Source organism: Oncorhynchus masou, chromosome 28 (genome assembly GCF_036934945.1).
Source record: "Oncorhynchus masou masou isolate Uvic2021 chromosome 28, UVic_Omas_1.1, whole genome shotgun sequence".
NCBI lineage: Eukaryota > Metazoa > Chordata > Actinopteri > Salmoniformes > Salmonidae > Oncorhynchus > Oncorhynchus masou.
This window is the reverse complement of record NC_088239.1, coordinates 67,996,487-68,021,767: the sequence shown is the minus strand read 5'-3', so window position 1 is coordinate 68,021,767 and position 25,281 is coordinate 67,996,487. Positions and strand designations below refer to the sequence as shown.

General features: G+C 44.3%; 2 protein-coding genes across 2 annotated transcripts in view; one reads left to right on the top strand and one right to left on the bottom strand.

Annotated features, from left to right (window-relative positions):
• LOC135517051 (tubulin polyglutamylase TTLL11-like) overlaps positions 1–9,350 on the bottom strand; it is a 63,447-nt gene extending 54,097 nt beyond the window's left edge. The window contains exon 1 of the mRNA XM_064941075.1: positions 9,255–9,350. Within this exon, the coding sequence (XP_064797147.1) occupies positions 9,255–9,350 (96 nt within the window). The remainder of the gene's footprint in view (positions 1–9,254) is intronic.
• Positions 9,351–10,228: 878 nt separating this feature from the next.
• On the top strand, positions 10,229–25,280 carry LOC135518150 (G protein-coupled receptor kinase 6-like). Its single transcript, XM_064943069.1, has 16 exons — positions 10,229–10,567; positions 13,400–13,489; positions 13,625–13,737; positions 14,190–14,267; positions 14,390–14,487; positions 14,604–14,696; positions 14,802–14,865; positions 15,336–15,476; positions 15,806–15,996; positions 16,227–16,264; positions 22,886–22,975; positions 23,262–23,470; positions 23,631–23,768; positions 24,344–24,481; positions 24,656–24,793; positions 24,950–25,280. Exons 1-16 carry the CDS (start codon positions 10,516–10,518, stop codon positions 25,031–25,033), a joined length of 1,755 nt encoding a protein of 584 aa, XP_064799141.1. The 5' UTR covers positions 10,229–10,515; the 3' UTR covers positions 25,034–25,280.
• Position 25,281: the final 1 nt, after the last annotated feature.

Here is a 25,281-nt window from a genome sequence, read left to right as displayed (position 1 = left end):
GTACTTAAGACGGTGTATTTAATAAAGTAAAAAGGAGAAGTCCTTCAATACAAAAAATGGCAAATCCAAAAGGTGGTAGGAAAAGCACAAAAAAGCCTCAAGAGATACTCAAAAACAAAAACAGAATTCCACAAGAGCATCCACCGGAATCGACAAGAATACACAGAACACTAGGGCTGGGTGCTAACATACAAACACAGAGCACAGAACTGAGGGAAACTAAGGGTTTAAATACAATCAGGGAAAACGAGGCACAGGTGCAAATAATAATGGGGAACAAGGGAAAAAACATAAGGTCAAAAAGCACAATGGGGGCATCTAGTGACCAAAACCCGGAACAACCCTGGCCAAATCCTGACAGAATCCCCCCCTAGGAACGGCTCCTGACGTTCCTACCAGCTCTCTCAGGGTGGAGGGCCCTGAACTGACGAATGAGGTCAGGGTCCAGGATGTCTTTGGCAGGAACCCAGGAGCGCTCCTCGGGACCGTAGCCTTCCCAGTCCACCAGATACTGCCAGGACCGCTGCACCCGGCGGGAATCCAGTATCCGATGGACAGTATAAGCCGGCTGGCCTCCAATGACACGAGGCGGAGGGGAGGTCTGTCTGCCGGGACAAGGGGAGAAAAACAACAGGTTTTAACAATGAAATGTGAAATGTGGGATTAATCTTAAGGGATCTGGGTAAGTGTAGGCAATAAGAAACTGGGTTAACTCTCCTGGCAACCTTGAAGGGACCGATGTATTTTTGGGACAGCTTGCGAGACTCCACCCGTAGAGGTAAGTCTCTTGTGGAGAGCCAGACTCTCTGGCCGGGGCGCAGGGTAGGCCCGGGACGGCGACGTCTGTTGGCTTGTTGTTGGTACCTCTGTGAGGAATGCATAAGATTAAGACGGGTCTTCCTCCACATAAGCCGACAGCGTCTGACGAACTTCAAGGCTGAATGCACTCTGACTTCTGCCTCCTGGTCCGGGAACAATGGAGGAGCATAGCCAAACTGACACTCGTGCGGGGACATACCAGTGGAGGAGGAGCGCAAGGTGTTGTGCGCGTATTCGGCCCAAACAATAAAGCATGACCATGTGGACGGGTTGTCACGAGTCATACATCGGAGGGTGGTTTCCAGCTCTTGATTCATCCTCTCTGTTTGGCCGTTGGACTCCGGATGGTACCCTGAAGATAGACTGGCAGAAGCCCCCATGAGTTGGCAGAAGGCCTTCCAAAACCTTGAGGCGAACTGGGGACCTCTGTCAGAAACCATATCTTGAGGAATGCCGAAGACTCGGAACACATGATTAATTACCAACTCAGCCGTTTCCTTGGCAGAAGGTAACTTAGAGGGACGAACCTGGCCGCCTTTGAAAACCTGTCAATTATGACTAGGATAGTAGTATTGCCATGGGATGGAGGAAGTCCAGTAATAAAGTCCAATGAGATATGGGACCAGGGTCTGTGGGGAACAGGTAAAGGGTGAAGGAGTCCTTGAGGGCGGAGGTGAGAAGATTTGCCCTGGCAGCACACGGGACAGGCATTGACGAAAGTGGCAACGTCTTCTCTTATGGTAGGCCACCAGAACTTACGCTGGATGAACTCCAAGGTGCGACCTACACCCGGATGACAGGTGAGGCGAGAGGAGTGCCAGTGCCCACAGAAGGACCTGAGTCCTCACTGCCTTGGGGACAAACAACCGATTGGCAGGACCTCCTTTCGGGTCCGGTTCGCTAGCTTGAGCACGTCTCACGGTATCCTCAACTTGCCACGAGATCGGAGCCACAATCTTAGCAGCAGGAAGGACAGGCATGTCCGTGTCATCTCGAATGGCAGGAGCGTAGACTCGGGACAGGGCATCCGGTTTGAGATTCTTCGACCCGGGCCGATAGGTGAGGATAAACTGGAATCGATTGAAGAAAAGAGACCATCTAGCTTGTCTAGAGTTCAACCGCTTCGCCTGCTGGATATACTCCAGATTTTTGTGGTCCGTAAGCACTTGAAACGGGTGAGAATCCCCCTTGAGCCAGTGTCTCCATTCCTTCAATGCCATCTTAACCGCTAGGAGTTCACGATCCCCCACATCGTAGTTCCTCTCAGTCGGGGTAAGCCGGTGTGAGAAGAAAGCGCACGGATGAAGCTTCTTGTCTTCACCCCTCTGAGACAGGACAGCTCCAACACCAACCTCTGATGCGTCTACCTCCACCACAAATGGTTCATCCGTAGTCGGTAGTATCAGGATGGGAGCAGAGAGAACTAATCATTTCCCACCGTTAAGAGAAGGCCATATGCTGAAAGTTAGCTGGCAGATGCCTTGCAGGCTTCAAAACTGCTGTGCCATGAACTGCCTGGTTACACACAGGTGAAGGTGTTAGACCTAGATTGTAAACCATTATTAGTACCCTGCCTAGTACCTATTATAGTACTATAGCCTAATTAACAAATACGCTTAAGTGACTGTTAATGATACAGAGGGCTCACTCTCCAACAGCGTTGTGGGACTTCAGACAGTTTCTCTCACGCAGGCTGAGGAGGCTACTTCAATCCCCGTTAGGCTACAAGTGGGAATATCTTAACACAAAATAGTGAGGATTTGGTGTCATACCTCCTTAATAAAAAAAGTCTTAGATGAAATAGATTCCAGAGTAATGAGTGTAGTGAGTGAGCGACTAAGGGGAATGTCTAATGGCAGATACTGGAGGCTGGGTCCTCTGCAGTGAAGCATGGATCAATAATAACCATAGAGTGCAGAGTAGTGTAGGAAATGAGAGGAGAGATTTGTATTTATTTTTTACCTTTATTTATCTAGGCAAGTCAGTTAAGAACAAATTCTTATTTTCAATGACAGCTGAGGAACAGTAGGTTAACTGCCTGTTCAGGGGCAGAACAACAGATTTGTACCTTGTCAGCTCTGGGATTTGAACTTGCAACCTTTCGGTTACTAGTCCAACGCTCTAGGCTACCCTCAGCCATCGATCAAACATTTAGGCTTCGCAGCAATCATTCGTTTTTGAGGTACAGTGCCTTCAGAAAGTATTCATATCCCTTGACTTATTCCACATGGTGTTGTGTTACAGCCTGAATTCAAAATGTATTAAATTGAAAACAATACATTTTTTCAAATGTATTGAAAACGAAATACAGAAATATCTAATTTACATAAGTATTTATACCTCTGAATCAATACTTTGTAGAAGTACCTTTGGCAGCGATTACAGATGTGAGTCTTTCTGGGTAAGTCTCTAAGAGCTTTCCACACCTGGATTGTGCAACATTTGACCATTATTATTTTCAAAATCCTTCAAGCTCTGTCAAATTGGTTGTTGATCATCGCTAGACAACCATTTTCATTGCTAGACAACCAATAGATTAAGTTAACTGTAACTCAGCAACTCCGGTACATTCACTGTCTTCTTGGTAAGTAACTCCAGTGTAGATTTGGCCTTGTGTTTCAAGTTATTGTTCTGCTAAAAGGTGGATTAATTTCCCAGTGTCTGGTGGTAAGCAGACTGAACCAGGTTTTCCTCTAGGATTTTGCCTGTGCTTAGCTCTATTCAGTTTCTTTTTATCCTGTAAAACTCCCCAGTCCTTAACGATTGCAAGCATGCCAATAACATGATGCAGCCACCACTATGGGTAAAAATATGCAGAGTGGTACTCAGTAATGTATTGGATTTGCCCCAAATGTAACACTTTGTATTGAGAACAAAAAAGTGAATTGCTTTGCCACATTTTTAGCAGTACTACTTTAGTGCCTTGTTGCAAACAGGATGCATGTTTTTGAATATTTGTATTCGGTACAGGCTTCCTTCTTTTCACTCTGTCATTTAGGTAAGTATTGTGGAGTAACTACAATGATGTTGATCCATCCTCAGTTATCTCCTATCACAGCCATTAAACTCTAAATGTTTTATAGTCACCATTGACCACATGGTGTAATCCTTGAGTGGTTTCCTTCCTCTCTGGCAACTGAGTCAGGAAGGATTCCTGTATCTTTGTAGTGACTGGGTGTATTGATACACCATCCAAAGTGTAACTAGTAACTTCAGCATCCTCAAAGGGATATTCAGTGTCTGCTTTTTGTTTTACCACTCTACCAATAGGTGCCCTTCTTTAGAGGCATTGGAAAACCTCCTTGGTCTTTGGTTGAATCAGTGTTTGAAATGTACTGCTCGACTGAGGGTCCTTACAGATAATTGTATGTGTGGGGTACAGAGATGAGGTAGTCATTTATAAATACCATTAAACACTATTATTGCACACAGAGTGAGTCCATGCAACTTATGTGAGTTGTTAAGCACATTTTTACTCCTGAATCTATTTAGGCTTGCCATAACAAAGGGGTTGAATACTTACTGGCTCAAGACATTTCAGATTTTGATTTAATATTAATTTGTAAACATTTAGAAAAACATAATTCAACTTTGACATTATGATGTATTGTGTGAAAAAAAAGTAAAATCTAAAATCAAGGTACATATTTTCTATAGGCACACTAATACACAGTCATACAGAGAAATACACCGTATTTATTGAGGCAATGCACAGCAAGCAGATCCAATGACATGTTAGGCTACTGAAAAAACGTATAGTGCATGTCCCCTACTGGTTATCAGTGAACATCTGAGTTGAGAACCAGAGTCATACTGTAAATGACTCTGGAATCAACTAAGCCTGCTCCTGCCATAGGAATTAAATGCAATTACTGTCATAATTGGGTTTTCATATGGGTCAACATCTTCAAAACTCGTGCAGAGTGCATTACATAGATTAGATATCAATCAATTGCTCATGTTCCTCTTCTCCATGCACTAGGCTAAAGCCTACTAGGGTCAAAAAGCCCCCACAACAAGTTAAGATGATTGTTAGGCCTATCTCCTGCCACTGAAAGGTGGGTGTGCCTTAATATACTTAGGTCAATGGGCTTTCCAACTTACACTATACCTCAGCACCGCATGTCAAAGCTCTTTTGAAACTGACAGAGGATCAGTTAGGTCCTTGACTTTGTAGACGATGTATCTGTCAGGACAAAGGGTAATGTAATAAGGCCTCTGTCTACAAAGTTTTGAAACCTGATCAGATCTGCTGTGCCATACTTGGGAGGGATTACATTTCGACGCATGATGGTCATCCATGGTGGTAGTGAGGAGAATTTTACCTCTAACTGTCTGATGGCTTCACCCTCCACTGCTCCTCGTGTATAATGAACTACACTGTTGATAATGGCCAATAGCAGGTATTAAGTGCGCCACATTCAACGCCTGTAGGGCCGAACAGATGGAGCTCGCCTGCCGAAGTGAGGGGACCCGTATCAATTAGCCATCTAATAAGTGTATTAAAGATATCGCTTTCCATTTGGGACAACTTTTCAGCTACCACAGTCCAAGGTTAAGGCTGTGTAGCTGTTTATACTGGGCCATAGAGCTGTCACATTGGAGTGACAGGGTTAACAGAGATAGTGTCCCCTCATCAATGTGTTGTAGGCCTACTATGCTATTCTTTATCAACGCCTGGACGGAAAAAAAGATTATGAACAGGTTAAAACTGTTATTGCTGTTGAAAGATGGGGTGTGTTGTGGTGGCACAATACACAAGTTGCTTTTATACCTGTGTAGTACTATTGTATTACTATTGTTACAATATTATTGTTAACTTTATACAGTCAATGGTTTCTGTATAGTAATTTAGTATTTTCACAATAACAGTATTTGTTATTACACAAGTGGAATAAGTATCAGCCCCCAGGTAAACGGTGCACCCCTGATATGTGTACTGAACTCAGCAGCATAGAAACCAATTTTGTCAATTAAACAACACAAAGTCAATCACACTTCTGTGAAATCAAACTGTTCACTTAGGAAGCAACACTGATTGACAATACATTTTGCATGCTGTTGTGCAAATGGAAATAGACAACAGGTGGAAATTATAGGCAATTAGCAAGACACCCCCAATAAAGGAGTGGTTCTGCAGGTGACCTCCAGCAGGCCACAAATGTGCATGTGTCTGCTCAAACGGTCAGAAACAGACTACATGAGGGTGGTATGAGGGCCCGACGTCCACAGGTGTGGGTTGTGATTACAGCCTAACACCGTGCAGGACGTTTGGCATTTGCCAGAGAACACCAAGATTGGCAAATTCGCCACTGGCGCCCTGTGCTCTTCACAGATGAAAGCAGGTTCACACTGAGCACATGTGACAGACGTGACAGTCTGGAGACGCCGTGTTCTGCTGCCTGCAACATCCTCCAGCATGACCGGTTTGGCGGTGGGTCAGTCATGGTGTGGGGTGGCATTTCTTTGGGGGGCAGCACAGCCCTCCATGTGCTCGCCAGAGGTAGCCTGACTGCCATTAGGTACCGAGATGAGATCCTCAGACCCCTTGTGAGACCATATGCTGGTGCGGTTGGCCCTGGGTTCCTCCTAATGCAAGACAATGCTAGACCTCATGTGGCTGGAGTGTGTCATCAGTTCCTGCAAGAGAAAGGCATTGATGCTATGGACTGGCCCGCCCGTTCCCCAGACCTGAATCCAATTGAGCACATCTGGGACATCATGTCTCGCTCCATCCACCAACGCCACATTGCACCACAGACTGTCCAGGAGTTGGCGGATGCTTTAGTCCAGGTCTGGGAGGAGATCCCTCAGGAGACCATCCGTCACCTCATCAGGAGCATGCCCAGGCGTTGTAGGGAGGTCATACAGGCACGTGGATGCCACACACACTACTGAGCCTCATTTTGACTTGTTTTAAGGACATTACATCAAAGTTGGATCAGCATGTAGTGTGGTTTTCCACTTTTATTTTGACTCCAAATACAGACCTTCGTGGGTTGATAAATTTGATTTCCATTGATAATTTGTGTGTGATTTTGTTGTCAGCACATTCAACTATGTAAAGAAAAAAGTATTTAATAAGAATATTTAATTCATTCAGATCTAGGATGTGTCATTTTAGTGTTCCCTTTATTTTTTTGAGCAGTGTATTTTTTTTCATTAATTTCCACTATAGCCAATAGTGACTTTGTGGCTGTGCTATCTAGTGGGAAACTAATGATTCTGTTTGTATTCATATTTATTATGGATCCCCATGAGCTGCTTCCAAGGCAGCAGCTACTCTTCCTGGGGTCCAGCAAAATTAAGACAGTTATACAATTTCAAAAACATTACAATACATTCACAACAGATTTCACAACACGTCAAGTGTGTGCCCTCTGGCCGCTACTCTACTACTACCACATATCTACAACACAAAATAAATGTGTAGGTGTGTATAGTATACACCTCTACTCAGACTACGCCATTCTTTATACTTCTGGCCCTTCTTTGGACACTGTGTTAACTAACCTCCAGATGAGCTTCAATGCCATACAACTCTCCTTCCGTGGCCTCCAACTGCTCTTAAATGCAAGCAAAACTACTGTAAGTAAAGAAATAAAAACAACAGCAAAAAGACTGTGAAAAATAACAGTAGCGGGGCTACATACAGTAGCAAGGCTATAAAAGCAGCGAGGCTTCATACAGACACCGGTTAGTCAGGCTGATTGAGGTAGTATGTACATGTAGATATGGTTAAAGTGACTATGCATATATGATGGACAGAGAGTAGCAGTAGCATAAAAGAGGTGTTGGTGGGTGGTGGGTGGCGGGACACAATGTAGATAGCCTGGTTAGCCATTGTGCGGGAGCACTGGTTGGTCGGCCCAATTGAGGTAGTATGTACATGAATGTATAGTTAAATGTATGCATATATGATAAACAGAGAGTAGCAGCAGCGTAAAAGAGGGGTTGGGAGGGGCACACAATGCAAATAGTCCAGGTAACCATTTGATTACCTGTTCAGGAGTCTTATGGCTTCGGGGTAAAAACTGTTGAGATGCCTTTTTGTCCTAGACTTGGCACTCCGGTACCGCTTGCCATGTGGTAGTAGAGAGAACAGTCTATGGCTGGGGTAGCTGGGGTCTTTGACAATTTTTAGGGCCTTCCTCTGACACCGCCTGGTGTAGAGGTCCTGGATGGCAGACAGCTTTTCCCCCAGTGATGTACTGGGCCGTACACACTACCCTCTGAAGTGCCTTGCGGTCGGAGGCCGAGCAATTGCCGTACCAGGCAGTGATGCAACCTCTCGATGTTGCAGCTGTAGAACCTTTTGAGGATCTCAGGACCCGTGCCAAATCGTTTTAGTTTCCTGAGGGGAATAGGCTTTGTCGTGCCCTCTTCACGACTGTCTTGGTGTGTTTGGATCATTCTAGTTTGTTGGTGATGTGGACACAAAGGGACTTGAAGCTCTCATCCTGCTCCACTACAGCCTCGTCGATGTGAATGGGGGCGTGCTTGGTCCTCCGTTTCCATGAGTTCACAATCATCTACCTAATTTCTTGGTTACGATGAGGGATAGGTTGTTATTCTGGCACCACCCGGCCAGGTCTCTGACTCCTCCCTATAGGCTGTCTCGTCGTTGTCTGTGATCAGGCCTACCACTGTTGTGTCGTCTGCAAACTTAATGATGGTGTTGGAGTCGTGCCTGGCCATGCAGTCGTGGGTGAACACTGAGTACAGGAGGGGACTGAGCACACACCCCTGGGGGGCCCCAGTGTTGAGGATCAGCGTGGCAGATGTGCTGCTACCTACCCTCACCACCTGGGGGTGGCCCGTCAGGAAGTCCAGGATCCAGTTGCAGAGGGAGGTGTGTAGTCCCAGGATCCTTAGCTTGGTGATGAGCTTTGAGGGTACAATGGTGTTGAACACTGAGCTGTAGTCAATGAATAGCATTCTCACATAAGTGTTCCTTTTGTCCAGGTGGGAAAGGGCAGTGTTGAGTGCAATAGAGATTGCATCATCTGTGGATCTGTTTGGGCGGGATATGCAAATTTTAGTGGTGTAGGGTTTCTGGGATAATGGTGTTGATGTGAGCCATGACCAGACTTTCAAAGCACTTCATGGCTATGGACATGAGCGCTACGGGTCTGTAGTCATTTAGGCAGGTTGCCTTTGTGTTCTTGGGCACAGGGACTATGGTGGTCTGCTTGAAACATGTTGGTATTACAGACTCAATCAGGGACATGTTGAAAATGTCAGTGAAGACACCAGCCAGTTGGTCAGCACATGCCCGGAGCACACATCCTGGTAATCCGTCTGGTGGTTCGTCGCAGGGCATAGCAGGATTTCTTGTAAGCTTCCGTGTTAGAGTCCCACACCTTGAAAGCGGCAGCTCTACCCTTTAGCTCAGTGCGAATGTTGCCTGGCTTCTGGTTGGGATATGTATGTACAGTCACTGTGGGGACGACGTCCTCGATGCACTTATTGATAAAGCCAGTGGCTGATGTGGTGCATTCCTCAATGTCATCGGAAGAATCCCAGAACATGTTCCAGTCTGTGATAGCAAAGCAGTCCTGTAGTTTAGCATCTGCTTCATCTGACCACTTTTTTATAGACCAAGTCACTGGTGCTTCCTACTTTAATTGTTGCTTGTAAGCAGGAATCAGGAGGATAGAGTTGTGGTCGGATTTACCAAATGGAGGGCGAGGGAGAGCTTGTGGGGTATGCATGGGTTTCTGAGCTGTGTGCCAGTAGTTCAAACAGACAGCTCGGTGCATTCAACATGTCAATGCCTTTCACACAATTTCCTAAGTCCCTCTTTGTGGCACGTGACCACACAACTGAACAGTAGTTAGGTCCTGTAGGACCTGCCTCGTGTGTTGTTAATCAAATAAATAACAATAAATAAATAAAAACCTGCCTTGTTGATAGTGCTGTTAAGAAGCCATAGCAAAGCTTTATTATGGAAAAACTTCTCCCCATTTTAGCCACTGTATCAATATGTTTTGACCATGACAATCCAGGGTTACTCAAGTAGTTTAGTCACCTCAACTTGTTACATTTTCACATTATTCATTACAATATTTAGTTGAGGTTTAGGGTTTAGTGAATGATTTGTCCCAAATACAATGCTTTTAGTTTGGAAATATTTAGGACTAACTTCCCACCCACTCTGAAACTAACCTTAACTCATAAGTGTTGCAGTCATTTCAGTCGCTGAGATAGCTGACGTGTACAGCGTTGAGTCATCCGGTGACAACGAAACTGACAGAAAACTTCAAGGGACACGCTGACAGTGCTGTCGTTTTATATATCACCAGCAGAGGACGTGCTTTGTTCTATTTTACACAATGACTGTATATGAAGATTTTAGATAAGCATCTCTACGCCTACTCAGTTTTTCAGTTTAGTGTAGACAAATATGTTGCCAATAACATTCCGTTTCCAACACTCCCTCTCGGCAGATTAGTGACGCAAACTTTATCGCACTTTTTAAACGAGTGGGCTACATCGTTTTTACATGTTCAGTATTTTGTTTACTAACATTTACTAACATTCATTTATATATGGAATCTATCTTGGCTTGAGGAAGAGAACCAGACTGACTGTACATCTTCTGGGGGATGGTTAAACCTAAGGGAAAGGATAGAAAAACGAAAGTTGTTCCAGTTGTGATTTTTGTTGTTGTATGGTCCACATCCCTCTGCAGCAATGGAGATAGATAGTATGGTGGCGAACAGCGCACTCATCAGAGCCAGAGGAGGTAAGAAAGACACCTATATAGGTGCAGTAAAAATTAACGCTGCAGTAAATACTAGCCTACTACTTCATATTTCACCATACAATACTTTTTTTTAGCAAGCACACACATTTTCTGTTTGTCACTTGTCATCATGTCTGTTTTTATTTATTAGTTGTATCTTTAACCAGGGAAGTCAGTAATGATTGATGTCTCTTATAGTTAGTTGAAGAAGTTTAGAGAAACATAAAAAGACAAGTTAGAGATAGCCTGTTTGCACCTTGATTGAGTAGTGGTGTGTTCAGAGCTCAATATTATTCCAGTTTGTGTTGCCCTCTGTTACAGTGCTGTGGTGTCACAGGTGAGTAGGGTGGGTTGCAGTAGGCTACATTTTATGGGTGAGATTGCAGTGCACCCTTGTAATTCTTAACCGTATTGCCATTCTTATGAATGTGTTGCTCCCTTCTGAGGAACAATGTATGTGGTGAAGGAATGAGGAAAGGATTTATGATGAAAGAGGACTGGTTGATTGGGGAGTTGGGGTTGGAGGCTCCCTTCTGAGGAACAATGTATGTGGTGAAGGAATGAGGAAAGGATGTATGATGAAAGAGGACTGGTTGATTGGGGAGTTGGTGGGTTGGAGGCTCCCTTCTGAGGAACAATGTATGTGGTGAAGGAATGAGGAAAGGATGTATGATGAAAGAGGACTGGTTGATTGGGGAGTTGGGGATGGAGGCTCCCTTCTGAGGAACAATGTATGTGGTGAAGGAATGAGGAAAGGATGTGTGATGAAAGAGGACTGGTTGATTGGGGAGTTGGGGATGGAGGCTCCCTTCTGAGGAACAATGTATGTGGTGAAGGAATGAGGAAAGGATGTATGATGAAAGAGGACTGGTTGATTGGGGAGTTGGGGATGGAGGCTCCCTTCTGAGGAACAATGTATGTGGTGAAGGAATGAGGAAAGGATGTATGATGAAAGAGGACTGGTTGATTGGGGAGTTGGGGATGGAGGCTCCCTTCTTTTTTTGGGGTTCTTTTTTCTTACATACTGAATGTATTGTTACTTTTTGGCTCTGTGATGCAAACAAACTATTAAATGATATGAATGTGTGTGTTGTGCATGTGCCCCCCAACAAGAAAAAAATGTATAAAGATTTGATCACAAACAAAAGTGGACTGATTGACACTTAGAATTAACTAGCAGGGATTTTATACAGTACTACTTCCTCAAGTTTCTTTTTCCCACACACACACACACACACACACACACACACACACACACACACACACACACACACACACACACACACACACACACACACACACACACACACACACACACACACACACACACACACACACACACACACACACACACACACACACACACTTCATTACTTGAAATATTCACTTATCTAGCCTGCTTTCACCATCTAAATTATGTCAGATCAGTGATTACCTTAATGACGTGGTAGGGGATTCATCACATCACATTCTTTAGAAGCAGGATGTAATAAATTAGCTTTCTGTCCTTGTTAAACAACCCCAATCTCTCTTGAAAGCAGGTAGAAAGTCAGATGTCTCTACTAATATATAACCTGTTTGTATTTTATGGGTCATGGGTGAAACCTTGCTAAATGACAAAGTAGTAGCCACACACACCGTATATTAAGATGCAACACATTTTGCTACAGGCTACAGGAGAAATCAATCCTTTGGGTGGATGATGTGGAGCAGTTTCCCAAGTACACTCAAATTGTATGTGTCACAGGAAAACACACACACACTATGTGTTTTGGTGAGCTGAACAAATGTCTGGTGGCAGGCTCAATACAGCTGTGTGAAAGGTAGCAGGGTGACAGGCTCAATACAGCTGTGTGAAAGGTAGCAGGGTGACAGGCTCAATACAGCTGTGTGAAAGGTAGCAGGGTGACAGGCTCAATACAGCTGTGTGAAAGGTAGCAGTGTGACAGGATCAATACAGCTGTGTGAAAGGTAGCAGGGTGACAGGCTCAATACAGCTGTGTGAAAGGTAGCAGGGTGACAGGCTCAATACAGCTGTGTGAAAGGTAGCAGGGTGACAGGCTCAATAAAGCGGTGTGAAAGGTAGCAGGGTGACAGGCTCAATACAGCTGTGTGAAAGGTAGCAGGGTGACAGGCTTAGGGTTGTATGTGTGTGGGAAGAGTGAGGTCACAAACATAACCAACAGGTTGGATTCCTTCCTAGGATCTGTGAATATCATCATCAGCAGGTGACACCTGTTGGCAGGATCAGCAATTTTATCACAGTGCTGCAGTGTGTGTGTGTGTGTGTGTGTGTGTGTGTGTGTGTGTGTGTGTGTGTGTGTGTGTGTGTGTGTGTGTGTGTGTGTGTGTGTGTGTGTGTGTGTGTGTGTGTGTGTGTGTGTGGTTTGCAGTGCTCTGTGGTCCAACAGGTTTGTTCTTGCTCCATACCTCCATACCTATTTATAGATTTCTCTTTGGAGTGGATGGATGCCAGGGCTGGAACCTGACTGACGAGGAACTACTATACACACATACAACACATAACCAAAGAGTTGAATGAGCTCACATGCTTTTGGGTATGAAAAACAATAAATGAATGACAGGTCAACTGTAATATCAAATTTCTCATACTATTTTTCCTTCCCCATTTTAGCAGATGCTCTTAACAGAAGAATTAGGGTTAAGTGCGTTGCACAAGTGTACGTCAACAGACTCTTCACCTTGTTGGCTTGTGGATTCGAACCAGTGTCTTTTCAGTTACTGGCCTAATGCTCTTCACCGCTAGGCTATCTGCCACCATTTCTTACCTCCTTCTTTCACCCTTCTCTCCCCTGTTCCATCTCTCTCTAGGTGGAGGGGGAAAAGGCAGGAGTTGGAAATGGAAAGACATGCTGCGCTTCCCTCACATCAGCCAGTGTATGGAGCTGGCAAAAACCCTCGGTCAGTGTGTGTGTGTGTGTGTGTGTGTGTGTGTGTGTGTGTGTGTGTGTGTGTGTGTGTGTGTGTGTGTGTGTGTGTGTGTGTGTGTGTGTGTGTGTGTGTGTGTGTTTTATATGTGTAATGTGTGTGTTTCAGAGAGAGACTACTACAGTCTGTGTGTGAAGCAGCCTATCGGCAGACAACTATTCTGTCTCTTCTGTCAGAGCAAACCTGAGCTGCGGCACTGCAACTCCCTATTGGACAAAATGGTATGATCCACTATAGGCCTTATTCACTATGGAAGACGTGGTATGGTCCATATTGTGGGAAATGATCAGATATAATTCTGCAAGCAGGTTTTACAGTACGCTCTGCTGACAGACCGGTGTCACAGCAAAGTGATGTCATATATCTGAACGGTGTGTGTGTTTTTGGGCACACACCCAGGAAATAATTCTAGTATGATAACATTCTTAGAAATGGTATGTTACTGTAATAAAAAAATAAGTTATGTCTGCTGGGTTAAAAATAACTTTCCTCATTGGCCTGGGCCTTGCTGAAGGTTAGTGACCTGGGTCATTCATGAAGAATGATCCAGTAATCCGAATAAAATACAAAAAATACCAATCAGTATCAGATAATAGACAGGGACCATAAAAATGTCATTATTCATGTTGACAAAACAAGAATTATAAGTCCAGAAATGTTTGAATTTCTACAGGGGGAGTATGAGGTGAAGTCAGATGAGGAGAAGAGGAGTTTTGGCATGCAAATCATTAACAGGTTCCTCAGTAGACAGGTACCGTCTTTAAACACTCTCTCTCGCACACACACATACACACACACACACACACACTAAAGGTTGATTTCTCACTTGAGATTTTTGCAAGTTAATTGTATATGTGTATGTTTTCTTGCCAGTCATCTGAGTGTGTACAGGTAGTAGAGCACTATGGTGAAAAGTGTAGAGAGAGTCTGGAGGAGCAGCACAGTAGAGAAGTCTTCACTGACTGCACAGAGTGAGTCTCTCTGACCTTTACCCCAATGTCCTCCATCTTGCTCTCACCCTTCCCTCCCCTATCTGTGAGGGGCTGTGTGTTCTGGGAATTCACCTCCGCTTACTGTGTTTTTACAGTGACCTCCATGAGTACCTGAGCGGTGCCCCCTTCCTTCAGTACCAGCAAAGCATGTACTTTGACCGTTTCCTGCAGTGGAAGATGGTAGAGAGGTCAGTGCATATGGACATGTGTGCGTTTGACTGAATAATCAAACTAAGTGAGACATGACCACAAATGCTTGACACCAGTCACTCTGTGTATTTCTCTCCCCCCAGACAGCCTGTTACCAAACACATCTTCAGACAGTACAGGTTGCTTGGCAAGGGAGGCTTCGGGGAGGTAAGGCTGCTTTCACTACACTCTTAGAAAAAAGGGTTCCAAATGGGTTCTTCAGCTATCCCCATAATCGGCTGTCCCTATAGGAGGACCCTTTTTTGTTCGAGTTAGAAACCTTTTTGGTTTCATGTAGAACCCTTTTGGGTTCCATGTAGAACCCTCTATGGAAACGGTTCCTCATTTAACCCAAAAAGGTTTTACCTGGAGCCAAAAAGGTTTCTTTGAAGGGTTATCCTATAGGGACAGCCGATGAGCCAATTTAGGTTGTAGATAGCACCTTTTTCCTCAGAGTGAACAGACGAACATGTATTCACAATTTTTCTGAGAAAAATCCCAAATCAGAAAACATTGACCCAACTCTAACTTCAGATGCACATGTGTAACAACAAATTTGATAGAGAGGATTCGTCTCATACAATCTCCCCCTCTCTCTATCCTTTTCTCCCTTCCTTCCTCCCTCCCCTCTCCCCCAGGTGTGGGCATTCCAGGCACGTGCCTCTGGGAAGATGTATGCGTGTAAGAAGCTGGAGAAGACTCACGTGAAGAAGGGGAAAGGAGAGGCCATGGCCCTCAATGAGAAACAGATACTAGAGACACTTAACAGCAGATTTGTGGTAGGACTCTCTCTCCATCCTCTTCTCTCTCTTTCTATCCTCTTCTCTCCATCCTCTTCTCTCTCTCTCCATCCAGCAGTGTAGCCTAGTGGTTAGTGCGTTGGACTAGTAACCGGAAGGTTGCGAGTTCAAACCCCTGAGCTGACAAGTTACAAATCTGTCGTTCTGCCCCTGAACAGGTAGTTAACCCACTGTTCCTAGGCCGTCATTGAAAATAAGAATTTGTTCTTAACTGACTTGCCTGGTTAAATAAAGATAAAATCCTCTTCTTTTTCTCTCTGTGTCCTCTCTTCCTCTAATGCTCTGTCTTTCTTTCTCTCTCTCTCTAGGTCAGTCTGGCGTATGCGTATGAAACCAAACAGTCTCTCTGTCTGGTTCTGACCATAATGAACGGAGGAGACCTGCGGTTCCACATCTATAACATGGGTACTTCAGGCCTGGAGCAGGACAGGGTTCAGTTCTATGCTGCTGAGGTCTGCTGTGGTCTCCACCACCTCCACCAGATGAACATTGTCTACAGGTCAGTAGACACTGGCTCCATCCTGATTCTGCATCCTTTTTAAAAGCGTAAGATCGGTGTCAGCATTGGCTGGAGGAAGTTTCCATCATTGTTAAATCCATGCGAGAAAGTGTTTGCGCACATTTTGCACATTTCTGGAAAAGGGTGGAGAAGTCTCAGTATGCTAAAATGGATTCATGTGACATTGAAAAGGCATTGTACTGATTTCTGTTCTTTGTTTTTTGTTTCAGGGATCTAAAACCAGAGAACATCCTTCTGGATGACAACGGTAGGCACACTTTAATGATATCACAATCAATACATGTGCTTCAGACCCAAATAATTATTCCTTATTCTTCACATTCTAGCCATGTAGGATCTACCTTTAGAAAGTATTCACACCCCTTGATGTTTTCCACATTTTGTTGCGTTACAAAGTTGTTTGTCAATGATCCACACAAAATACAATGTCAAAGTGGAAGAAAATATAGATTTCTGACATTTTTATTCATGGTATTTTGTTATTATTATTTAACTAGGCAAGTCAGTTGAGAACAAACAGTGGGTTAACTGCCTTGTTCAGGGGCAGAACGACAGATTTTTACCTTGTCAGCTCAGGGATTTGATCAAGCAACCTTTTGGTTACTGACCTAATAGTCTAACCACTATTCATGGTAAATAAAACACTTGATTATATAAGTATTCAACCCCCTGAGTCAATACATTTTACAATCACCTTTGGGAGCAATTACTGCTGTGAGTCTTTCTGAGTAAGTCTCAAAGAGCTTTGCACACTTGGATTGTGCAATATTTGCAAATGATTCTTTAAAAAAAATGATTCAAGCTTTGTCAAGTTGATCATTGCTAGACAGCCATTTTCAAATCTTGCCATAGGTTTTCAAGACGATTTATGTCAAAACTGTAACTAAGCCACTCAGGAACATTTAATGCCGTCTTGGTAAGCAACTCCAATGTATATGTCTCCCATCAGACTGAACTATTCCTTTCTTTTTATAAAAAGAAAAAAACTCCCATGTCCTTTCCGATGACAAGTAAACCCATAACATGATGCAGCCACCACCATGCTTGAAAATATGAAGAGTGGTACTCAGTGATGTGTTGGATTTGCCCCAAACATAATGCTTTGTATTCAGGACAATAAGTTAATTTCTTTGCCACATTTTTTGCAGCATTACTTTAGTCTTATTGCAAACAGGATGCATGTTTTGGAATATTTTGTACATTCTGTACAGGCTTCCTTCTTTTCACTCTGTCATTTATGTTAGCTCCCGAGTGGCGCAGTGGTCTAAGGCACTGCATCTCAATGCACAGATGTTTCCCTGGTTTGAATCCAGGCTGCATCACATCTGGCTGTGATTGGGAGTCCCATAGGGTGGCCCACAATTGGCCCATCATTGTAAATAAGAATTTGTTCTTAACCTACTTGCCTAGTTAAATAAAGGTTAAAAATGTATTGTGGAGTAACTACAATGTTGTTGATCCATCCTCAGAGTTCTCTTATCACAGCCTTTAAACTCTGTAAATGTTTTACAGTCACCATTGACCTCATGGTGAAATCCCTGAGTGGTTTCCTTGCTCTTTGGCAACTGAGTTAGGAAGGACACCTGTATCTTCGTAAAAGAGGGAAACGAAGCAGTCTTCTGGTCAGACTCCGGAGACGGGCACATCGTGCACCACTCCCTAGTATACTTCTCGCCAATGTCCAGTCTCTTGACAACAAGGTTGATGAAATCCGAGCACGGGTAGCATTCCAGAGGGACATCAGAGACTAACGTTCTTTGCTTCACGGAAACATGGCTCACTGGAGAGACGCTATCGGAGTCGGTGCAGCCAGCTGGTTTCTCCACGCATCGCGCCGACAGAAACAAACATCTTTCTGGTAAGAAGAGGGGCGGGGGCATATGCCTTATGGCTAACGAGACGTGGTGTTGTCACAAAAACATACAGGTTCTCAAGTCCTTCTGTTCACCTGATTTAGAATTCCTCACAATCAAATGTCGACCGCATTATCTACCAAGGGAATTCTCTTCGATTATAATCACAGCCGTATATATTCCCCCCCAAGCAGACACATCGATGGCTCTGAACGAACTTTATTTGACTCTTTGCAAACTGGAATCCATACATCCTGAGGCTGCATTCATTGTAGCTGGGGATTTTAACAAGGCTAATCTGAAAACAAGACTCCCTAAATTGTATCAGCATATCGATTGCGCAACCAGGGCTGGCAAAACCTTGGATCATTGCTATTCTAACTTCCGCGATGCATATAAGGCCCTGCCCCGCCCTCCTTTCGGAAAAGCTGACCACGACTCCATTTTGTTGATCCCTGCCTACAGACAGAAACTAAAACAAGAAGCGACGCTGGTCCGACCAATCTGATTCCACACTCCAAGACTGCTTCCATCACGTGGACTGGGATATGTTTCGTATTGCGTCAGACAACAACATTGACGAATACGCTGATTCGGTGTGCGAGTTCATTAGAACGTGCATTGAAGATGTCGTTCCCATAGCAACGATTAAAACATTCCCAAACCAGAAACCGTGGATTGATGGCAGCATTCGCGTGAAACTGAAAGTGCGAACCACTGCTTTTAATCAGGGCAAGGTGACCGGAAACATGACCGAATACAAACAGTGTAGCTATTCCCCCCGCAAGGCAATCAAACAAGCTAAGCGTCAGTATAGAGACAAAGTAGAATCTCAATTCAACGGCTCAGACACAAGAGGTATGTGGCAGGGTCTACAGTCAATCACGGATTAAAAAAAGAAAACCAGCCCCGTCACGGACCAGGATGTCTTGCTCCCAGGCAGACTAAATAACTTTTTTGCCCGCTTTGAGGACAATACAGTGCCACTGACACGGCCTGCAACCAAAACATGCGGCCTCTCCTTCACTGCAGCCGAGGTGAGTAAAACATTTAAACGTGTTAACCCTCGCAAGGCTGCAGGCCCAGACGGCATCCCCAGCCACGCCCTCAGAGCATGCGCAGACCAGCTGGCTGGTGTGTTTACGGGCATATTCAATCAATCCCTATCCCAGTCTGCTGTTCCCACATGCTTCAAGAGGGCCACCATTGTTCCTGTTCCCAAGAAAGCTAAGGTAACTGAGCTAGACGACTACCGCCCCGTAGCACTCACTTCCGTCATCATGAAGTGCTTTGAGAGACTAGTCAAGGACCATATCACCTCCACCCTACCTGACACCCTAGACCCACTCCAATTTGCTTACCGCCCAAATAGGTCCACAGACGATGCAATCTCAACCACACTGCACACTGCCCTAACCCATCTGGACAAGAGGAATACCTATGTGAGAATGCTGTTCATCGACTACAGCTTGGCATTTAACACCATAGTACCCTCCAAGCTCGTCATCAAGCTCGAGACCCTGGGTCTCGACCCCGCCCTGTGCAACTGGGTACTGGACTTCCTGACGGGCCGCCCCCAGGTGGTGAGGGTAGGCAACAACATCTCCACCCCGCTGATCCTCAACACTGGGGCCCCACAAGGGTGCGTTCTGAGCCCCTCTCCTGTACTCCCTGTTCACCCACGACTGCGTGGCCACGCACGCCTCCAACTCAATCATCAAGTTTGCGGACGACACAACAGTGGTAGGCTTGATTACCAACTACGATGAGACGGCCTACAAGGGAGGAGGTGAGGCCCCTCAGAGTGTGGTGTCAGGAAAATAACCTCACACTCAACGTCAACAAAACTAAGGAGATGATTGTGGACCTCAGGAAACAGCAGAGGGAACACCCCCCATCCACATCGATGGAACAGTAGTGGAGAGGGTAGTAAGTTTAAGTTCCTCGGCATACACATCACAGACAAACTGAATTGGTCCACCCACACAGACGGCATCGTGAAGAAGGCGCAGCAGCGCCTCTTCAATCTCAGGAGGCTGAAGAAATTCGGCTTGTCACCAAAAGCACTCACAAACTTCTACAGATGCACAATCGAGAGCATCCTGGCGGGCTGGATCACCGCCTGGTACGGCAACTGCTCCGCCCACAACCGTAAGGCTCTCCAGAGGGTAGTGAGGTCTGCACAACGCATCACCGGGGGCAAACTACCTGCCCTCCAGGACATCTACACCACCCGATGTTACAGGAAGGCCATAAAGATCATCAAGGACAACAACCACCCGAGCCACTGCCTGTTCACCCCGCTATCATCCAGAAGGCGAGGTCAGTACAGGTGCATCAAAGCTGGGACCGAGAGACTGAAAAACAGCTTCTATCTCAAGGCCATCAGACTGTTAAACAGCCACCACTAACATTGAGTAGCTGCTCCCAACACGCTGACTCAACTCCAGCCACTTTAATAATGGGAATTGATGGGAAATTATGTAAAATATATCACTAGCCACTTTGAACAATGCTACCTAATATAATATTTACATACCCTACATTATTCATCTCATATGTATACGTATATACTGTACTCTATATCATCTACTGCATCTTTATGTAATACATGTATCATTAGCCACTAACTATGCCACTTTGTTTACATACTCATCTCATATGTATATACTGTACTCGATACCATCTACTGTATCTTGTCTATGCTGCTCTGTACCATCACTCATTCATATATCTTTATGTACATATTCTTTATCCCCCTACACTTGTGTGTATAAGACAGTAGTTTTGGAATTGTTCGTTAGATTACTTGTTGGTTATTACTGCATTGTCGGAACTAGAAGCACAAGCATTTCACTACACTCGCATTAACATCTGCTAACCATGTGTATGTGACAAATAAAATTTGATTTGATTTGATCTATGTAGTGACATTTAAAAATCATGTTAAAACACTATTATTGCACAGAGTGAGTCCATGCAACTTATTATCAAACACATTTTTACTCCTGAACTTATTTTGGCTTGCCATAACAAAAGGTTTGATTACTTATTGACTGAAGATATTTCAGCTTTTCATTTTTGACATTATGGGGTACTGTGTGTACAGTAAATCAGTGACACAAAATCTAAATTTAATCTATTTTAAATTCAGGCAAAATGTGTAAAATGTCAATGGGTGTGAATACTTTCTGAGGGCACTGTAGTTTCCCTAAGCAGGATATCCTGGTGATGAAATTTAAGATTAGATATTCTCACAATCACAAACATGGGCGGTTGGTCTATCTGGAAGTGAATATACACTGTGTGACAACCAGTTCTAGTCTATTTTTAGATAATCTTATTGTTACCTGTTGCAAGCTTGGCAGCGTGTTTGGTAACTTGGAAGCACATGTAAACGATACCAAGCATAACACTGTAACTAGTAACTATCTCACATGATACACACATACACCAGTGGCGGTCGGTGCCATTTAAGATGAGGAAGATATTTTTTTCCCCCTATACATACATCATGAGTTTGCTACGAGCTAGCCTATGAATGAAAGTTTACAATGTAGGTGCGGTCAGATCGAGAGAAATTTGAGGTGACAGACGGTGACAGATTCAATACTGCCTTGCACACTCTCGGCTGCATCTCGCTGTTCTAGAGTGTAATCATTAGTCCAACAGCTGCAAACAAGAGTTTTTATTGGACAGATTTAGTCATGTTTATCCCTGTTTCGTTCCATTTGCTTCTGTTTAAGAATCGAATACAGACAATGAATACATCCCTGATCACACGTAAAAACAGTTCACTTTCATAGCAGCCACGTTGTATTCCTTCTCGCATCTATGCACTCTACTCCTCTCACCTTTTCCCTTCGCTTGTGGAATTCAATGCACAACATCAGCTGTATGTTACCAGGCGAAAAAACCTTTCCAAGCCAAACCATATCATAATCGCTACACACAGCCTGCATTGTTGTCACCATATTAGCTAAAGTAATGTCATAGTCAACATAGCTAATAGAACGAAGGTGTTAGTAAACCCGCTACAATCATGTAGTAACGTTACAGCGTACAGTCAGTAAGCAGTTCAATAAGCAGTTTAGCAGTTACACTGGCGGGCCTGGTGGCAATAAACTAGTCAAGCCAAAAGCTTACCTTGAATTGGAAGAGTTCCAGTGTTGTGTTGGATATTCATAGCCAGCTAGCTAACATAGCATCCCTCTGTTTGAGTAGGCTAAACTAGCTAGCTAGCTGCATTTGTTAGCTAAATAGCTAAGTGAAAAATTACGAAATATAGCTCTCTCGATTTCTCTCCTGCTTTTCCTTCATTTTTGAAGAAATTGTCTTTCTCTTTGAGTCAACTACTCACCACATTTTATGCACTGCAGTGCTAGCTAGCTGTAGCTTATGCTTTCACTACTAGATTCATTCTCGGATCCTTTAATTGGGTTGACATGTCAGTTCAGGCTGCAAGAGCTCTGATAAGCTGGAGAACGTCCTCCAGAAGATGTAATAATTGCTGTGTAAGTCTATAGAAGGGGGTGAGAACCATGAGCCTCCTAAGTTTTGTATTGAAATCAATGTACCCATAAGAGGACGGAAGCTAGCTGTGCAGCTACACTGCAGAGTGTTGTTGAGGCTACTGTAGACCTTCATTGCAAAACAGTGTTATAATTATTTGGTGACGTGAATATATTTAGTATAGTTTTATCTAAAAAAAAAGGATACCTTTTTTAATGTTTTACTATTTTTATGAAATTCACTGAGGAGGATGGTCCTCCCCTTCGTCCTCTGAGGAGCCTCCACTGACACACACAAACACACCAGTACACACTTCCACGTCACATGCCAGAACCATCCTTCTCCTTCCCCTCATGTACTTTGTGTTCCGTGAGAGGTTTTCCATGACAGGGATTTTCATCAAATCTATTACGTGACATTTTCCACGAGTGAAAATCTCTTGAAAATGTGTGGCTACCCTTTGCTGTATGAATAATGGTCCACTGATCTCCCACCCCTCTCAGGGCACATCCGTATCTCAGACCTGGGCCTGGCGGTGACACTATCTGAGGGGAATCTGGTACGAGGCAGGGTGGGCACCCTGGGTTACATGGGTATGTGGCTCTAACCTACTGTACACTTTCAGGTGGTCTACTCATATCTAGCAGAATACACAGATACAGGGTGTATGAAAGATCATGAGAATACGTGCACACTTTTCAGATGCCAAATATCCCCATGGTGGTCAAAATGTTGCAACATGTTTGCTATCATGATACATTTTTTTTTACATCACAGTTTACCTCCAGATGTCGTACTATCACTGAGCATCATTGGATATATAATTTGGGAGCAACAACAGTGAACCAACATTTCCAAACCCCTCCTTCTTCCCCTCAGCTCCAGAGGTAATTGGCAACGACTACTACGGGTTGAGCCCTGATTGGTGGGGCCTGGGCTGCCTTGTGTACGAAATGACGGCAGGACGATCCCCATTCAAAAGAAAGGGGGAGCGATTGATAGGAAAGGAGATGGAGAGAAGGATACAGGAGGAGGAGGAGGAGTACGGAAAGATATTTAGCAACGAGACAAAAGACTTCTGTCGCTTGGTAAGATTACAGTTTTACTCTGATTTGACATGAAACCTGTCAACGAGCAAATTCTGTTCTACATTGTAACTGCATGGATGTTCTCTCGTCTCCCCCTTTCTCTCTTCTTCTCTCTTTCCTTCACTCTCTCTCATCCTTTTTCCATCTCTCGCGCTCTCAGCTGTTGACTAAAGACCCAAGAGATAGGCTGGGGTGTCAGGGGAGTGGGGTGTATGGGATTAAGTCCCATCCCTTCTTCAAAACCATCAACTTCAGGAGGCTGGAGGCCGGAGTCATTGAGCCACCCTTCAAACCGGATGTAAATACCCTAACTCAAATCAAATGTTATTTTTCACATACTTTGAAAACAGGTGTAGACGAACAGTGAAATGCTTACTTACGTGCCCGTCCCAACAATGCAGAGAGAAAAAATAAGAATAATAATAAGGAATAAATACACAATAAGTAACAATAACTTGGCTATATACACAAGGTACCAGTACCGAGTTGATGTACAGAGGTACGAGGTAGAAATGTACATATAGGTAGGGGTAAAGTGACTAGGCAGCAGGATAGATAATATGCAGTAGCCACAGTGTATGTGATGAGTCAAAAGAGTTAGTGCAAATGTGGATAGTCCAGTTAGCTATTTGTTGAACTATTTAGTCTAATGTCTTGGGGGTAGAAGATATTCAGGGTTCTGTTGGTTCCAGATTTGGTGCATCGGCACCGCTTGCTAACTTTAACCGCTATAGTATGTGGTAGACAGACTAAATAATCCGTAAAACTGCAATTAAAATGATATAATATGGGATGCTAGATGTTGTAGTAAGTAAGAATACTTCTCCCTCCCTCTGTCCTCTCCATCTTTCCACCCCCCTTCACTCTCTCCAGCCCAGAGCAGTGTACTGCCAGGATGTTCAGGACATTGATGAGTTCTCCACAGTAAAAGGAGTCATTTTGGGGAGGGAAGACAACGACTTCTACATCAAGTTTAACACAGGCTCAGTGGCCATACCCTGGCAGACAGAGGTCAACACAACTTGCAGATTATTACATTTGATTTAGTTTTGTTAAATTCAATTACATTAAACTTATTTCAATTAAATGTAATCATATTGGTAGCAATTTGAGGTTAGGTATGGTTTGGTCATAGGCTAATTGAGATGACTAACTACTTACCCTCACTCTCCTATCCTCTCATAGATGATAGAGATGGGTTGTTTCAATGAGCTGAATGTGTTCGGGCCTCAGGGTTCCAGACCCCCTGACCTGGACTGGACCCAGACCCCTGCCCCAGTGAGCCCCAAACGCAGCCTGCTGGACCGCTTATTCCGCAGACATGTAGGACACACACCTGTTGGTTGGGCTTCCTAATGGCTCACTCAACCCCTCTCTCCACTGCAACTGTCGTTGTAAATGAGAACATTCTCTCACTCAGTTTACCTGGTGTAGAGTAAAATGAATAGATACTGATTGTCTATGTTGTTGTGCTTGCAGCATTCAGAGGAGTCAGGCAGCAGAAGACACAAGTCAGACAGCAGCACCATGGACTCAGCTAGCCTGCTCAGCACTACAATCTAGTGGTGGAGGCACAGCACTACAGCCAATGGACTAAAGCCAAAGCTGCAACAGACGTTAGAGTGCCTGGGCCATTCCACCTATCGTTCACCAGCTCAGGCCAAAGAGACCACCCCCCGTACGTACTATCATCCAGGAGGTGGTCATCTTATTTCTGCATGAGTCAGATCAGAGAGAACCTCAGCTAAGATTGTTCTGATTTTGTACCCGTGTGTTTATGTAACCTTAGTATAAAAACCTTGAAAACAAAT

Bases quoted from the DNA above. Each gene is read 5' to 3' on its own strand.
- LOC135518150 (XM_064943069.1), top strand. From the start codon at position 10,516: ATGGAGATAGATAGTATGGTGGCGAACAGCGCACTCATCAGAGCCAGA. The intron at 13,490-13,624 runs GTCAGTGTGTGT...TGTGTGTTTCAG, and splicing joins GGAGCTGGCAAAAACCCTCG to AGAGAGACTACTACAGTCTG. The intron at 15,997-16,226 runs GTCAGTAGACAC...TTTTTGTTTCAG, and splicing joins CAGATGAACATTGTCTACAG to GGATCTAAAACCAGAGAACA.